General features: G+C 50.7%; 1 protein-coding gene across 1 annotated transcript in view; it reads left to right on the forward strand.

The window, feature by feature from the left end:
• SPECC1L (sperm antigen with calponin homology and coiled-coil domains 1 like) overlaps positions 1 to 12266 on the forward strand; it is a 48937-nt gene extending 36671 nt beyond the window's left edge. Inside the window, exons 14-16 of the mRNA XM_043994771.1 lie at positions 10266 to 10382; positions 10496 to 10555; positions 11096 to 12266. Coding sequence (XP_043850706.1) covers positions 10266 to 10382; positions 10496 to 10555; positions 11096 to 11185 — 267 coding nt within the window. The 3' untranslated portion in view covers positions 11186 to 12266. The remainder of the gene's footprint in view (positions 1 to 10265; positions 10383 to 10495; positions 10556 to 11095) is intronic.
• The last annotated feature ends 5576 nt before the right edge of the window (positions 12267 to 17842 follow it).

The raw sequence follows: 17842 nt of genomic DNA on the forward strand, positions 1-17842 counted from the left end.
ACCAAGATGAGGGCAGCTAGATGGTGCAGTGGATAGAGCACCGGCCCTGGAGTCAGGAGTACCTGAGTTCAAATCTGGCCTCAGACACTTAACACTTACTAGCTGTGTGACCCTGGGCAAGTCACTTAACCCCAATTGCCTCACTAAAAAAAACCAACAAAAAACCCCCCAAAAAAACCCACCAGGATACTCTGTAGAGTACCTTCAGGATGTTATCCTTTATGCTTTTGGTCCAGCCCAACCATGAGCACTGAATATCTTATTAGTAGTTTAAGTTGTGCCCCGTTTATTTGGGGAGCATTTTGCTATTTGATCTGTTTGGATTTTGACCTCCTCTGGTCAACAGACTCCCACATCTCTTAACGCATTCAGATGGGGCTGCCTGTGTATCTGGATGGCTCTATAGACGTGTGCTTGGTTTTGGTGGGTTAACTTTGTATCCTTAACCTTTGTACCCCTTCCTTACCTCAACACACGTCCATGCTTATAAGCTGGTGTGCTCAGCCTTCGGGCCCTTTGTTCATTACTCATTGCTTTCTTCAGGAAAGAGAATAGACCCTGGGCGGGAGGTCAATCCTTGGTATACGAGCAGTGTCCAAATACTCTCTGGGAAGCAGGGGAAAGGATGGACTCAAGAACAGAACGTTCTAGGCTTTTGGTCTCAGTCCCATCGGGGCTGCCTGACACCCCTGGGCTTTGGGCCCCCAGCCTGGTGTACAACGTCATCGATTTGACTTGTCAGCTTAGGTTGGGAATTCCATGTGGGTTCAGACCCGTGATCTTCCCCCGGCCTGTGTTGGGGACTCATCCTATAAAGCCTATGGATCAGACTCGAGGAGGTCCCTTCGCCTTGGAAAGATTCTGTGGCTCTGAGTGAACCATGTGAGGCTTGGACTCTCATTCCCAGCCTTTCCACCCCACGCATGACCAGCCCAGCCTCCACTGGTCCTTACTGGAAGCAGTCCAAGCCCTCCCTCCTCACGCCTTCTCTGGTCCTATGGGGAGTCACCAGCATCTCCCCAGCCATCAGGCTCTGGGCTGGTGCTGCAGAGATGAGGCGGGAGGGACAGCGGGATGGCCAGGCTGCTGGCGCCAAGAGGCGGAGCTTAGACTCGATCCCGTCTGTGGGTTATGAAGGTGATGGAAGATAGCCAAGGGCTGCTCAGGGTGCGGGGAGCAGAACTAGAAGAGCTTACCGTGTTGGAAGGGTGACAGCCTGTGCAAGACTTGGGAACGCTGACCCTCCCCCCATTCAGGAGGACTCGGGATGGAGCCTGCTGCCCCCCTCCCCCCCTTCAGGAAGACTCGGGATAGATCCTGCTGCCCCTCTTCCAAAGGGAGAGAAACATATTCTATTCCCTTTTCTTTGGATGTGAACAGTATAGGAATCTCTTTGTGTAACTTGCTTTTATGATGGGGGAGGGGGTGTGGAGAGAGGAGGGAGGGAATTTAGAACTGAATATTAAATTAAATTAAATTAGAAAAATAAATTTGATCCCAGAGGCAGCAGGGGGAAAGCTGTGGTCTGACGTGGGCTTTGGGAAAATCAGTTTGCTCTATGGAGGGGAGAGACGGAAGATTATGGCAGGACCAATTGGGAAGTAACTCAACATTCTCTGCAGATTGGAGTAATGTGGAAGAAGGGGGGTGACGCCCACTTCTATTGGGGTGTGTGGGACTCAGTGGGAGCAGCATGCACATCTGGCCATGAGAACCATCCAGAGCACCCTCAGGAGCCTTGGGGCCCTGAATGGGTCACTTCTCCAAAAGCGCTTCAGTTACTTCATGCAAGTCTTTCCATATTTCTCTATAACCACACCCCTTATGCTTACAGCACAGCCGGATCTAGACAACTGTTGGAGCCGTTCCTCAGTAGATGCCTCCCCACGCCGCCTCCCCCACAGCTTCCTCAGAGGGAGCTGCTGTAAAGGTTTCAGAACATCCGGCTTCTTTTCCTTTTCCCTGGTCACCTTGGGAAGCAGCCCTGCCAGTGGCCTTGCTGAGTCAAAGGCTTGATTCAGTTTTCCATCTCTTTGAACATTATTCTCCCCAGAATGGCTGCATCAGTTCACAGTTCCACCACCAGCGTAGCAGTGTCTCATTTTCCCACATCCCCGCCAACATCTGTCATTTTCCCCTCTATCATTTTAGCCAAGTGGATAGGTATGAGAGCATATCTCAGAGTTATTTTAATTTGCATTTCGAGTGTCAGTGATTTAGAGCATTTTTTTCATATGTTGGAAAAAAGAAAGCTTTGCTTTCTTCCCAAAATTGCCTGTTCATATCCTTTGGCCATTTATCAGTTGCAGAATGACTCATATTCTTTTTTTTTTTCTCTTTTTTTGCAGGGTAATGAGGGTTAAGTGATGTGCCCAGGGTCACACAGCTAGGAAGTGTCAAGTGTCTGGGGTCAGATTTGAACTCAGGTCCTCCTGAATCCAGGGCCGGTGCTTTATCCACTGCACCACCTAGCTGCCCCCATGAGTCATATTCTTATAGATTTGACTAAATTCCCTATATAGTTGAGGTATGAGACCTTTATCTGAGAAGCTGGCTTTAAACTCTCCCCACCCCAATTTTCTGCTTTCCTTAGAATCTTGGCTGCATTTGTTTTATTTGAAAGTTTTTTAATGTGATCAAAATTATCCATTTTCAATCTCATAATGTTCTCTGTTTTGTTTATTGATGAGTTCTCCTATGCATCAGTTTGATAGGTAATATATTCCATGCTCTACTAATTTACTTAATGATATCTCCCTTTACGTCTAGGTCATGTATCCATTTTGACCTTACCTTGGTAAACTGGGTAAGATACTGTAGTTTCTGCCAGACTGCTTTCCAGTTTTCCTAATAATTTTGACCAAATAGTAAATTCTGATCCCCAAAGCTTAAATCTTTACCTTTGTCAAACACCAGGTTATCATAATCATTTACTACTATGTACTGTGTGAATGCTCCCTTCGTCCGCTCTATTTCTGTTTCTTAGCCAGTACCGGATAGTTTTGTTAATTATCAGCTTATAATATAGCTTAAGAGCCTGCTACTGCTAAACCTCCTTCCTTTATGTGTTTTTTTAGTTAATTCCTTTGATATTCTTGACCTTTTGTTCTTCCAGATGAATTTTGTTATTATTTTTTCTAGCTCAATAAAAGTTTTTTGTCATTTTAATTGGGATGGCACAGAACAAATAGCTTAGTTTGGGTAGAATTGTTTTTTGGGTTTTTTTTGTTTTTTTTTACATATAAGGTATTTTATTTTTTCCGTTACATGTAAAGATAGTTCTCAACTTTTGTTTATACAAGCTTTCCAATTTCAGATTTTTCTCCCTCCCTCCCCCCTCCCCTAGACAGCAGGTAATCTGATATAGGTTATATCTATATATCTATATACATACACATATAGATATATCTATATACACACATATATATATACACACATAATAACATTAATCCTATTTCTGCATTAATCCTGTTACAAGAGAAAAAATCAGAGCAGTGATGCAAAACCTCAAACTAGGAAAAAAAAAAAAACAGCACCCAAAACAAAAGAAATAGTATGGTTCAATCAGCAACTATACTCCACAGTTCTTTTTTTTTTTTTTTCCTTGGATTTGGAGATCCTCTTCCATCATGAGTTCCCTGGAACCCTTCTGTACCATTGCATTGGTGAGAAGAATATAGTCCATCACAGTAGATCGACACTCAATGTTGATGATACTGTGTACAATGTTCTGGTTCTGCTCATCTCACTCATCATCAGCTCACGTAAGACCCTACAGGTTTCTCTGAACTCCTCCTGCTCATCATTTCTTACAGCACAATAGTATTCCATTGTATTCATGTACCACAACTTGTCCAGCCATTCCCCAATGGATGGGCACCCCCTCAACTTCCAATTCCTTGCTACCACATAAAGAGCAGCTATAAATATTTTTGTACATGTGGGTCCCTTTCCCCCTTCCATGATTTCTTTGGGAAAAAGACCTAAAAGTGGAATTGCTGGGTCAAAGGGTATGCACAGCTTTATAGCCCTTTGGGCATAATTCCAAATTGCTTTCCAGAATGGTTGGATCAGTTCACAGCTCCACCAACAATGCATTAGTGTTCCAATTTTCCCACAGCTTCTCCAACATTTATTATCTTCCTTTTTTGTCATTTTAGCCAATCTGATAGGTGTCAGGGGGTACCACAGAGTTGTTTTAATTTGCATCTCTCTAATCATTAGAGATTTAGAGCATTTTTTCATATGGGAATAGATAGCTTTGGTTTCTTCATCAGAAAACTGCCTGTTCATATCCTTTGACCATTTCTCAATTGGGGAATGACTTGGATAGAATTGTTATTTTTAGGGGGCAGCTAGGTGGCGCAGTAGATAAAGCACTGGCCCTGGATTCAGGAGGACCCAGGTTCAAATCTGGACTCAGACACTTGATGCTTATTAGCTGTGTGACCCTGGGCAAGTCACTTAATCCTCATTGCCCTACCAAAAAAAAAAAAGGCAAACAAAGAATTGTTATATTTATTATATTGACTCAGCCCACCCATGAACAATTAATATTTCTCCAATTATTTAAATCTGACTTTATGTATATAAAAAGTGTTTTATGGGCATCTAGGTGGCGCAGTGGATAGAGCACTGGCCCTGGAGTCAGGAGTACCTGAGTTCAAATCCGGCCTCAGAAACTTAACACTTACTAGCTGTGTGACCCTGGGCAAGTCACTTAACCCCAATTGCCTCACTAAAAAAAAGAAAAAAAGTGTTTATAATTATGTTCATATAATTCGTGGGTTTGTCTTGGCAGGTTATACTCCAAGGTATTTTCTGTTGATTATGATTATTTTAAATGAAATATCTCTTGCTCTCTCTTCCAGGGCTTTGTTGGTGATATATAGAAATATTGATTTATGTGCTTTTATTTTATATCCTGCTACTTTGCTAAAATTATTAATATTTCAACTAATTTTTTAGTTGAATCTCTAGGATCTTCCAAGTATATACCCATATCATCTGCAAAAAGTGATAGTGTTATATCCTCGTTGTGCATTTTGATCTTTCCATTTCTTTTTCTTTTCTTATTGTTATCATGAACATTTCTAGAAGAATATTGAATTATATTGGTGAAAATGAGCTTCCTTGCTTCCCTTCTGATCTGGGGAGAAGGTGTCTAGCATTTTCCCATTATAGATAATGCTTGCTTGAAGGTTTTAGGCAGGTGCTGATTGTTTTAAGGAGTGCTCCCTTTACTCCTAGGCTCTAGTTGTTTTTTGTTTTTAGTAGGAATGGGTGCTGTGTTTTGTCAAAGGCTTTTTCTGCAGCTATTGAAGTAATCCTATGATTTCTGTTGGTTTTGTTGTTGATGTGGTCAGTTCTGTTGATAGTTTTCCTAATATGGAACCAACCCTGCGTTCCTGGTATAAATCCCACTTAGAGTGTATGGTCCTGCTCACCTATGGCTGTCACCTCCTCACTAGTATTTTATTTGCGGTTTTTGCATCAAACACTCATTAGGGAAGTTGCTCTGTCATTTTCCTTTTCTGTTTTTCCTCTTCCTGGTTTAGCTGTCAGCACAAGGACTCCTCCTTGGCCTTTTACTCCTAATGATTTGTGTAGGATCAGGATTAGTTACCTTCCTTTGGGATTGAGGTGGAGTTGTGCCCTTCAGTGTTAACTGTTCATGGGCAGTGCTCTGACACACAGCTCTCACAGCTGCCTCTCCCCTGGCCATGCTGGTTCCAGTCCGTCTCTCTTCTCCTCGAAATCCCCACTCTTCTGGTATGATGCAGTGAATACCAGATTAGATCTGGGGGGAAATGGGTGCTTCTGTCCGTGCTCTTCCCTGTCTCCCCCCGGAGTGAGCCTTCCACTCACAGCAGCCCCTGATCTTGGGTCCTCGACTCTTTTCTGAAGATGTGGCCTGGGCTGCCTCTGTCAGCGCCTTTGGAGTGTTGTGGGGCGTGGGGGGAGGAGGGAGTCTCATTTGGTTTAAGTTGGATTTCCCTCCCTGGCTTCTCTCTGCTCCTGATTTCCTCCCGCAGCTCTGGGGCCTGTCTGCCTGATGGGTAGATGATGCCCTTGTGGCCTTTGGTTGAGGGGTGGTTTATAGCTGAGGAAACTGAGGCGGGCAGCAGCTAAGTGACCTGCCCAGGGTCACCCAGTGTCTGAGGCTGGGTTTGAACTCGAGCTAACGGACTGTAGGCCCAGCGCTCTGTGCCGTGCAGCACCCTCAAGCTGCAGGGGGAAGGGAAGCCGACACATAGATTGCCCCTTTTGTTTTCCTGGTGTTTCCTCGTCAGGCCCTAGAGGACAGAAGGTGGCATTTTTCATTTCCGTGGTCTTTGCGCCTGAATCCTGCTGCTCCAACCCATGTGGGGTCCTTGTCTTCACACGCAGGAAAAGGGGGGCTTTCCTTAAATAGACCTATGCCCACCTGCTGTTTAAGGAGTCTGGGCTTCAGGGTCCTAGGGGCGGAGGGCATGTATTTGCCCTAATTGAACCACAGACAAGAAGACTTTGGGTGGTCCATTTCCCTGTTTTCTTTTGAAAATTTGGATCTGTTGCCCATGCCACACACCCAAGAGCCCCATCTGTAACTGTGGGCACAGAAACAACAGGGACCTAGGAAACTGGGAGAGCCTGTTGTGGGGGCTGTGGACGGTGGCGGGGGAGGGGGTTGGCTTTTTAAATTAATGAGGAAGAAACCAAGCCTCAAGTGAGGAATTCCCAGAGTGAGCTGGGGGGATGTGGCTTGCTTGGAGACACCCCCCCCCCAAGATAACAATGGGCATGGGCAAGGAAGCTGCAGACCCTCATGTGGGCCCCTTCACTCACATGGCCCTGGAGACAGGATGCAGGACCCTTGGCTGGCAGAGAACAGCAGGCAGTGGCTAGCCCTGTGGGGAATGGAGCCGGGGGCCTGGGCCCCATCGGATGAGCAGCTCCGGTGGAGGGGTGCCCTGAGGCCTCATCCTTTTCTTTGGCATTCTCTGGTTGGTCACTTAGGGGCTGAATTCCCAGCTGGTGGAGCCCTGGACTTGGGGTCCCCAGAACATTGCCCCCAGGGGGTGACCACAGGCCAGTCCCCTCCCTAAGCCTGCACCTCATCTGTCAGGAGGGCAGAATTAAGTGTGAAGCAAGTCCCTGCTCCCCGCAGTGAAGATGCAGCAAGAAGGGATTATGGGAGTGTGCAGTGTCTCTGAGCGTGAGCTCAGGATGGAGGCTGAAGAGAAGGCCCCGCCAGTCAGTGGTGACTGGCACCTGCTCTGTGCCTAGCCTGGGGTGCCCCCTCTGCTGCTGCCCAGCCTCCCCTTACTTGATCCAGGGTTGAGCTCAGGAAGCCCTTTTCATGGTAGCTGGGGTCTGCCTTCACTGGCAGAGGTGAGCAGGTCCTTTGGGGCCTGCCAAGCTCAGAGATGCTGGGGAGCTGGCGGTGGGGGGCCCGCTGTTGGTTTGTTCTCCCTTGCTCCTCCAAGTCACCTTTGCGGCAGATTCCTATCTTTTCTCTTTGGGTCCTTGTTAAGGGGTCTGCAGGTTGACTGTCAGTGAAGCTGGTTTCCTCACTCACCTTCCTGGGCCAGGACTCTGTGCACACAGGCGGTGCTGGCTGTTGGGAGAGGCCCCACCCTTTTCCCTAGAGGTGCAGGAGCCCGAGGTGGGACGGCTCTCTGGGCCCCTGGGGCCTCTGCTGAAATCTTACCCTCCCTACCACTTGCAGGATCAGTGGGAGCAGCCCCCTTTGGAGGTTTGGACCCCACATCTCTAGCCAGCTGGGGCAGGGAAGTAGCTTCATCCCTGGGCAGGCTGAAGGTTCTGTGAGTCCCAGCACGTAGGCTTCCCGAGTGGGAGCCGGGGGGGGGGGGGGGGGGGGGGGCTGCCAGCAGCCTTCCCTGCCGGGGGCTGCACACAGGAGACTGACTTGGGCAGGAAACAGAATTGTTTGCCCCAGAAACGCCTTTGACCTTGGGGGCAGCAGCTCTGCTGATTCTGTCTTTGGCCGTCCCCAGGAGAAGTGTCCTGGTGGGAGAGGGGGCCAGCTGCCTGCAGACCTTTGTCCCGTTGACCCCCAGGCACGAGGGCACAGGAGGACCCTGAGAGCCGCCCCATTAGAAATCAGAGCCCACTCCCTTGAGCAGCAAACGGGCTGATGGCAATAATGGCCCCAGGATGAAGGTTGTCCGGTCACCACAACCTTGGGCATGGGGACTACTATGACCCCTAGTTTACTGATGAGGGCACTGAGGTTCAGGGACCTGCTAAGGGCCACCCGGCTAGGAAGTACCTGAGGCTGGATTGGACTCCAAACTCCTTGGAGCTTCTGTGCCACATGGCCACAGTTTCCCTGCTCTGTTCTAGTGGGGAGGGCGACATGACCCTGGTCTCACCTCTCTGAGCTTCCCTTTGCCATCTGTGGAAAGAGGGTAGGAATGACACCAACCTCAGGCGGGAGAGTAATTGTCTTAAGCTCTTTAGAAACGTTTGCTTTGGGAAGTCCCAGAGTCCCTGGGGGCGAGGCCGGCATGGGTGGGACTAGCTCAAGAACCCAATAGGACACCGAGGCCCAGAGGTGCTGGTCTGTCCTGACTTCCTGCCTGTCGGTGCCCCTCTTGGAGGGGACACTCCTGGGGGCCGTCTCGGAGGCTGGGGTTGTGCCTGAGTAGGTGGGCTGACCTCTGATCAGTCACTGGTCAGTCTGAGAGCCGTGCAGGTGGGCACAGCAGGACCCCTGAGGGGCACGGAAGACTGGCCAGCAGCCAGGGACAGTAAGAGTCAGAGCCAGCACCTTCCCCCCAGGGTGCCCGGGAGGGGAATGAAGGTCCTCCCGATATGTGAGGGCCTTCTACCCCTCATACTTTCAGGGGCCCAGCAGGAGCCTCCCCTGCTGTAGCCAGAGGGCAGCCAAGGCTTTCCCGTGTGTGCCATCTGACTTGGATGCCCTGGGAACAGCCATGAGGTTGGCCTAGCCGCTATTGACGACGTCTCCAAGATGGTGGAAAGCAGGAGAGGTCAAGGTGATTCCAAGGAGCCAGCTCCCTTGGACAAGAGGTCACCCCACAGCGGCCCTCATTCCTGCTGGATGGAGCTGTCCCTGTGGTGGACAGAAGAGATTCCAATAGAGCCGACCTGGGTTTTAGCAAGTGCTCTGTCCGTGTGGTCTCATGGAGGTGTTGTTTGTGGAGAAGTTCGAGGCTAAAGGATCATGCAGGGGAGGGCCCGTCCTGGGGCTCTGTCCTCAGCCCCGGGCTGGGCCAGAAACAGCTGTTTGGGGGCATCTGCTATGCTCACATTCAGATGGGGTGAATGTTCAAGTCATCCATCCACCCGTATGAACAGAGACGCTATCCCTGCATGAAAGTGGGTTCAGGATCAATGCCGGTAGTCTGGGGGTGGGGGGGAGGCCCTCAGCTGCTGGGCAGACACTGGCCGTTGTTGGGTTTGCCAGGGTATCAGGGAGTACTGTAGCAGGGTATGGTAGCGACACCCCCCAAGAATGCCAAGGCATCCTCCCTGCCCATGTGAGCCCTCCACACTTTCTATTTCTCTGACAAGGCATCCTATTTGCCTTCTGAGTATTTGACTTCACAAGATGTGGCATGGTGGGGAGGGGTAGAGGTCAGCAGTGTGTCTGAAAATGATCTGGGAGTCCCAGTGGCCCACAAGCTCGCTTCCTCAGGTGAGGGGCAGAGCTCCCAGACCTAGGGAAGGGAGAACCCATCTCTCTGTCCCTCCCCTAAGCTTGGTTCTGATTCTGACCATAACAGAGTAACAAGGATGTTGGTCCAGTTAGAGAGAGCCCCAGGATGGTGAGCAGGACAGGAAGGGCCTGGAGGGAAGATGGCTTGGGGGATGTGAAGGGCTGTCATCCCAGGGGGCTGTCCATGAGTGGGACAGGCTGCCTACAGGAGGTGGTGGCTGTCTGCTGACCACATCCAGATTGTTCCGGCTTCCCTTTCTGACCAGGGTCCCTGATGTCCAGCACTTGACACTTGTGGCTGCGTGGGGAATGTTAGTCTAAACATTCATACTTCAGGGTGGGCCTTGCCAAGCCTCATTGAGTTTCCTCTGCCCTCCCGGGATGGTCCTGGCCCTCTTGGTCTGGGCCGGTTCGAGGCCGTGACGCCCTTCCGAGCACGCCTTCCTTGGCCAGGTTGGGCAGCCTTGCCCCCTCACCCCCAGCTCTGACCTGGCCTCCCAGCCCAGGGAGGAGGCACTGGGAGGGCACAGGGGCCCTGCCTCTGTCTCTGAATGCCTCTGCCTGTGTCTCCCCCCAGAACATCGACATCACCAACTTCAGCAGCAGCTGGAACGACGGACTGGCCTTCTGTGCTCTCCTCCACACTTACCTGCCCGCCCATATCCCCTACCAAGAGCTGACCAACCAAGACAAGGTATGGAAAGAAGGGCCTGGGCTGTGGTTGGGGGGCTGCCGCCCCGACCCACCTCAGCCTGGCCCCAGCTGCTTTCCCGGCTTTTGTTTGACAAAGTTGGGTTTTATTTACAGAAAAGGAATTTCTCCCTGGCCTTCCAGGCTGCAGAAAGTGTCGGCATTAAATCCACTCTGGTAAGTGCTTGGGGGGCTGGGCTGGAGCCTTCAGGAGGACCCTGGCCCCCAGTTTCCAGCAATTGAAGGAGAAAGCTCCGCTGGAGGGGTGGCATTTCCAGACAATTTAGGCCCAGATTTAAAAATAGTCTTGGTACAGCCCAGCCATTGTTTGGCTCACAATAGAAGTGCTTCTGGGAACCTCTGAAACCTGAACCCCTCCGGGGGCTCTCTCTTGGGGTAGACCCATGCCCCACCCCTTCCTCCTGGAGAGCCATTGTATGATGGAGCAGCTGTCCTGAGAGGCCACCACCCTAGAGGTCACCTCTGCCCTGCAGATCTGCTGGCCCCAGGGCTTAGGCCTGCCCTCAGGTGATCTTCTAACTGTCCTGCCCCTGCCTGGGCAGCCTTGCTGCATGCTCTGTCTCCCTCATGGCCATCTTCACCCTGGGCAGCAGAAGGCTTGGTCTGGGCCTGTGCCCTTGCCAGCAGCCCCACTTGGAGTGGCTGTGCTGAGCTGGCTGTGAATCCTCATGACCTGTCTTGTCTCTTCTGTGGCAGAACATCTGTGAGATGGTGCGGACGGAGCGTCCAGACTGGCAGAGCGTCATGCAGTATGTGACGGCCATTTACAAGTACTTTGAAACTTGACACCGCCAGCCTGGGGTCCTTTCACTGGCCACCCGGGGTCTTCACTGGGCTCCGGCCCAGACCTCGCTGCGGCCCTGGTCCTCGGGAAGGACCCAAGGAACGGGGGTGTGCCATGGAACGGGGGCAGGCCCTGCTAGGGAGGCCTGAGCTGGCCCGCCAACCCATCTTCCCTGCATCCCTTGGCACGGCTGCCGTGGAAATAAACACGTGATGAATGAGGAACCTTCTCCGTACCGCTCGATCCCAGTCCTGGCGGCCCTGGGCTGGAAGGCAACAGGAGAGGCCCAGCCCTGGGCTCCCACTCCTACCAAAGTCTAGTAGTGGTTTAATGATCAGAAAAGTGCCCCAGCCCCGCCGCCCCAGAGTGAGGGAGGGTCAGCCCTTCTGAGCCAGACCCGAGATAGTGCCTTTGCTCTCCTTGGAGCTTGGACCTCAGCTCCCTTTTGGCTCCCTGGAGAGTCGGCCTCGCCCTAGGGACGCTGGGGGGCTTTCTCTTGTCTTCCAGCCAGAGCCCATGGCCTGTGAGAGACACTTGGGCAGTGCCCACAGCTGGTCTTGTCTGCCCTTTCTCCACACCCACCCACCTCAGAAACCTTGGAGCAGGGGCCTGCCTTCTGGTGCAGGCCCCCAGGCCACAGCCTGAGCTCTCAGAGCCCTGGCCTGCCCCCCACCAAGGAACCATGGACCAGCCTATGTCTGTAACGCCCAGCGAGGGAAGGAAAGAGGGCTCAGTGGAGAGACTGTGTGTGTACGTGTAGGGCAGACGGACAGACAGTGTGTGCTCTTAGGCCCGTGTGGCCTGATGCAGGCTCCCCAAATCAGCCGGCTCGGGCTCCGATCACGTTGGACAGGTAGTGGAGTGTCCCCGATGAGGGGTGGGGCACTCATGGAGCCACCCACGGAGTTAGCTGGGGACGGGCCAGAAAGAAATGGGATTTTCATGTCGGAAAGAGCCCCTGAAATAGGTCATTTGTGCCCCTCCCCATGGGGTCCCAGGCCACAGAGAGGCTTCCCTGAAGGACTGCCCTTTTTATTTTGTTCTGTTAACCTTTCTGAATGTATTAAATGCTTACACACTTTAGGGGTGGGCTGGTTGCCTTTCATTCCTCTCTGGGCAGTGCCCTGAACTTGACCCTGCCCCCTCCCCCCACTTGGCCCCTGTCATCTGTTCCCAGTTGGGGATAACTTTTTGCCACCAGAGATGGTGTTGGTCTGTATTTCCTTCTGGCTTCTGGGTTCTTTCCTCTTCCCATCATGCCCTTTCTCAGATCAGCTCAGTCGGGAAAGCCTTTCCCAAATGGGTTTCAGCCACATTGGCATACTTGGCAGGCTATCCCCACCACTGGCATCCACTGAGCTTCACCCAGACTGCTCCTCCACAACAGTGGGAAATAATTGGCTAGCTTTGAGGCTTCAGCCTTCCCCGAGGCTTAGGGGTCTGACCCGGACAGAAGCCAACAGGGAGGACTCGGCTGCCTCTGTCCCAGTGGGATCCCTCGAGGGTGTTTGTTTGATCCCAAAGGCAAGACCTCGTGTTTATCACTACTAAGTGTTATTCGTGAAGCAGCCCTGGCCTCGAGGAAGTTATGTTCTGTTGGGGGAGGACACATGGGAACACACACACACACACACACACACACGAACGATCTTAGTTGCCCAATCCAACGACCTTTTCTTGGTCTTCATTCTTCCTGATCTCTCTGTAGCCTCTGATACTGGTAATCACTCTCTCCTTCTTCCTTAAGGTTTTTGGGGAACCCTTCCTGGTTTTCTTTTTTTGGTTTTGTTTTGTTTTGGTCGGGGCAGTGAGGGTTAAGTGACTTGCCCAGGATCACACAGCTAGTAAGTGTCAAGTGTCTGAGGCCGGATTTGAACTCAGGTCCTCCTGAATCCAGGGCTAGTGCTTTATCCACTGTGCCACCTAGCTGCCCCCCCTTTTTTAAAAATAAAAGTATTTTATTATTTTCCAGTTACATATAAGGATAGTTTTCAACATAGTTCCAAATTTTTTTCCCACCCTCCCTTCTCTCCCTCCTCCCCAAGATGGAAAGCATTCTGATATAGGTTATATATGTGCAGTCGTATTAAACATTTCTGCATTAGTCATCTTGTGAAAGAAGAATCAGAGCATAAGGGAAAAAGCTCAAAAAAGAAGGAAAAAAAACCCAGCCCCAAAACAGAAAGAGTCTGGTTCCGTCTGCATTCATAATCCACAGTTCTTTTTTCTGGATGTGGAGAACATTTTCTATCATGAGTTCTTTGGAATTGTCTTGGATAATTGCACTGCTGAGAAGAGCCAAGTCTATCTCCATTGTTCCTCACACAATGTGGCTGTTACTGTGTACAATGTTCTCCTGGTTCTGGTCCTCTCGGCATCAGTTCATGTAAGTCCTTCCAGGTTTCTCTGAACTCCTTCTGCTCATCATTTCTTATAATACAATAGTATTCCATTACATTCATAGACCACAATTTGTTTTGCCATTCCCCAATTGATGGGCATTCCCTCGATTTCCAATTCTTTACCACCACAAAGAGAGCTGCTATAAATAGTTTTGTACATGCGGGTCCTTTTCCCTCTTCTTTGATCTCTTTGGGATATAGACCTAGTAGTGGTACCACTGGGTCAAAGGGTATGAACAGTCCCATAGGCCTTTGGGCATAGTTTCAAATTGCTCTCCAGAATGGTTGGATCAGTTCACAGCTCCACCAACAATGCATTTGTGTTCCGATTTTTCCACAGCTCCACCATTTATTATTTTCCTTTTTTGTCATATTAGCCAATCTGATAGGTGTCAGGTGGTACCTCAGAGTTGTTTTAATTTGAATTTCCTTAATAGTGATTTAGAGGGGCAGCGGTGGTGCAGTGGATAAAGCACTGGCCCTGGATTCAGGAAGACCTGAGTTCAAATCTGGCCTCAGACACTTGACATTTGCTAGCTGTGTGGCCCTGGGCGAATCATTTAACCCCCATTGCCTCACCAAAACAATAATTAAAAAAAATAGTGATTTAGAGCATTTTTTCATATGCCAATAGATCGCTTTGATTTCTTCATCAGAAAACTTCCTGTTCATATCCTTTGACCATTTCTCAATTGGAGAACCCTTCCTGGTTTTCTTCCAAACTTCTCTGACCATTTTTTCTCTCATTGCTGGATCCTTCTCCAGGCCATGCCCTCTTACCATAGGTGTTGCTCAGAGTTCTGTACTGGACTCTGCTCTTCTCCCTCTATCCTACTTCACTGTGATCACATCAATTCCCATGGGTTTAGGGTTAACCCTAACCCAAATTCGATCTCTCCTGATGATTCTCAGATCTGTATCTGTATGTCCCAGCCTCTCTGCTGACCTCCAGTCTCACATCTCCATTTACCTCTCAGACATCTCAAACTGGATGCCCAGTAGACAAACTCAGTGCATCTAAAATGACTCATTTATCTTTCCCCCAAATCCTCCCTCTTTATTTTCCCTGTCACTGTCAGGGGCACCCCCACATCTCAGCCTCCCACACCAGGGGTCATCCTGGACTCATCACTATCATCCCCCAGATCCAGTATGGTGTAAGGCTACATTTGAGGCCATTTCACCTCTGCAGCATCTCTTGTCTGTTTCACCTTGGCTGCATCTCTGGTCCATTTCACCTCAGCTGCATCTCTGGTGCATCTCACCTCAGCTGCATCTCTGGTGCATCTCACCTCAGCAGCATCTCTGGTTGATTTCACCTCTGCTGCATCTCCCTCCTGATACTGCCCCAACCCTTGTTCAAGCCCCCATCACCTCATGCCTGGATTATGGCAGTTGCTGCTGGAGGATCTGTCTGCCTTAAATCTCTCCCCACTCCAGTCCATCCTCCATTCAGCCACTAACATGATTGCCCTAAAGCATGATTCTGACCATGTCACCTCCTACTCAAACTCCAGCGGCCCCTTTGACCTCCAGGATCAACAACAATACTCAGCTTTGCATTTAAAGCTTTTCATAGCCCAGCCCCCTCCTCTCTTCCCGGTCTTCTTACACTTTAGTCCCCAACACATAATCTTCAATCCAGTGACGCGGACTCCCTGTCTGTTCCATGAACAGGACCCTCCATCTTTCTCTTGGCTCTGGGCATTTTCTATGACTGTCTTCCTGCCTGGAATGCTCTGCCTCCTATCTTCTCTGATTGCTGACTTCCTTGGCTTCCTTTAGGGCCTAACTAAAATCTCACCTCCTACAGGAAACCTTCCCTCTGTTCATTGTTTCCTGTTTCTCCTGTACAGAGCTTGTTATGTTTATATGTGTGTGCATGTTGTCTCCCCCATTGGATGGTGAGTTGCTGGAGGTCAGGGGCTCTTGCCTCGGCACTTAGCAGTGTCTGGCACACAGTATGTCCTTAATAAATGTTCATTGACTGACTTGTGCTTCCAGACCTTCAGTGTCTTTCCCATTCTCCATCTTCCTTCAAGGTGTCTTTTGTCGTCAACTAGAAAACCAAACAAACATTTTCACACATAAAGAAGGCCAGAACAACAAATGGGGATTGTCCAGGAAGCCATGAAGCTCCATAATACAGCTTGTTCCTTTTAATAGAGGAAATGTGACTTGGCAGCATTAGCATGAGCCTGGTTGCCTGATCTTGTAGCTGTCAAGGAAGACACATTTTAGAACTGAGGGTACTGCTCACTTGGGGAGGGCAGGGCCTGTGGGGCTTCTGCAGGCCAGGCACCTTCCCTGGTCCCTGGTGCCTCCCTCTACCCTGGCTTCCTCTCCTCCCCCGAGGGTTGGCTGTGGCTGCTTAGTCTTGGGTTGAGTATATAAAAATATAAAGATGGTTGCTTGCCTGCCATGCACCCCAACTCCCATTAAGGTTATTCATGTAAAGGGACCCCAAAATGTAAGGTAGCAAGGGGGTGCAATGAATAGAGTGCTGGGCCCAAAGTCCGGAAGATCTGAATTCGAATCTCATCTCAGACATTCACTAGCTTTGTGCCCCTAGACCTGTTTGCCTCAGTTTCCTTTCCTGTAAAATGAACTGGAGAAGTATCTTTGCCAAGAAAACCCCCTATGAGATCATGAAGAGTTGGACACGAGTGCCTCCCACTCACTGCCTGGAACTAAAAGCAGAGCCTGGAAGGGTCAGGGTTTTAATGAAGTTGCTGCTCAGCTCTACCCAATCCTGGGGAGGCTGTAACCTCATCCTGGCTGGCCTGCAGTCTGACGGTCCAGGGTCAGGTGAGAAGGATGGTCCTACCTGCCTTCACTGGAGATGTGTCCTCGTCTCCCCAACCCCTCTGCATGGGCAAAGAGGTGGTGGGAAATGGCCTGGGCAGAAAGCCAGGCCACTTCAGCCTCGAGCTTTCAGAGTAGGTTGCTCAGGGAGGGGCAGGACCTGTGATTGTGGGCAGCAGATGCACAGGACTGCCCAGCACGGCGTCCCCACATCAAAGAAGGCGCTGTGTGCTCTGAGCAAAGCAGAATTGTAGTAGCTCAAAGCAACGTGAGACAAGCCCATGTAGACATCTCCACTCCAAATGTTCTTGTGAACTGTTCGTGCCTGACCTGTGGCCGAGCACTCCCGAGCTCATATCAGGCTGATCAGCTCCAGTCGGACACACTGTACCTTGACCCTGACACTGTGATGTCCTTTGGGTCCTCTGAGCAAGAACAAGGACAGCGGCAGGAAGAGGGGGTTTGCTCTCTTTTGCTTGGCCTCAACAGGCAGAGCCAGGAGATGACCTCAGCTGCCTTGAAGGACATGGTGGGGGGGGGGAGGTGAGCACCCATTGCTGAGCACAGTTGGGCAGGGGTGGAGCAGGTATCGGAGCAAGCCTGAAGGCTCAACCATTCCCTCCGGACCCTGGGATGTGGTGCTCCTGAGCTGATTGGAAGCAGAGCCCGGGATCTAAGTGCTGGGCCACAGCAAGAGCTTGGGGATAGGGGGTGGGGCCTCCGTGGAAGAGGCCCAACCACACCAGACCTGGGGAAAGCCCCACTCCACGCTCAGGCCTGTGGACAGGAGAGCACCCAGCGCTTGGGCCTCCTTTTTGTGGGTCACTCCTGGGTGGGTCAGAGAGGAGAGGCAAGGGTGCCCGGCCCCACGGAAGAAAAGGGGAAAGCATTTAATGGAATACAAGAGCAGCAGGAGGCCTTCCCAGTGCAGCCATGCCTGGCTAGGATGAGGGGCTCACCTCATACCAGAGACCCTATGGGGATGGCACCTTACTGGGAAATGGGGTGCACAGAGACAGCAGCTCAGGGGAGAAACGAGGATGGGAAGGGCAGGAGGCCCCTGGGCTGTGCCTTGACCCAGGATGTTAAGCACCAACAACATGCCAGGAAGGCTGTGAGGCCCCCAAATCAAGGAGATAACAGTCAACTGGGGGATGGAACAGGGCAGGAGCTCATGGGCCAAGGTAGGGGGTTCTGTGGACTGGGTTCAGGCTTGGGGGCTTCTCACACTAGTTTGTGCCCCCATCCAGGGTCTCCACTGAGAGAAATCGAAAACTCAAATTTCTGACTCCACAGAGAATGTAAAAGGGCCCTCTGCTCCTGTGCAAGCACTTGGACTAACAGTGCATTGAATATAGCACAAGTTTTATTTCCTGCACACACACACACACACACACACACACACACACGCACATGACAAAGGCCTCCCTCTCGCCCACATACATAAATTAG

This window comes from Dromiciops gliroides, chromosome 3 (assembly GCF_019393635.1).
Source record: "Dromiciops gliroides isolate mDroGli1 chromosome 3, mDroGli1.pri, whole genome shotgun sequence".
Lineage (NCBI taxonomy): Eukaryota > Metazoa > Chordata > Mammalia > Microbiotheria > Microbiotheriidae > Dromiciops > Dromiciops gliroides.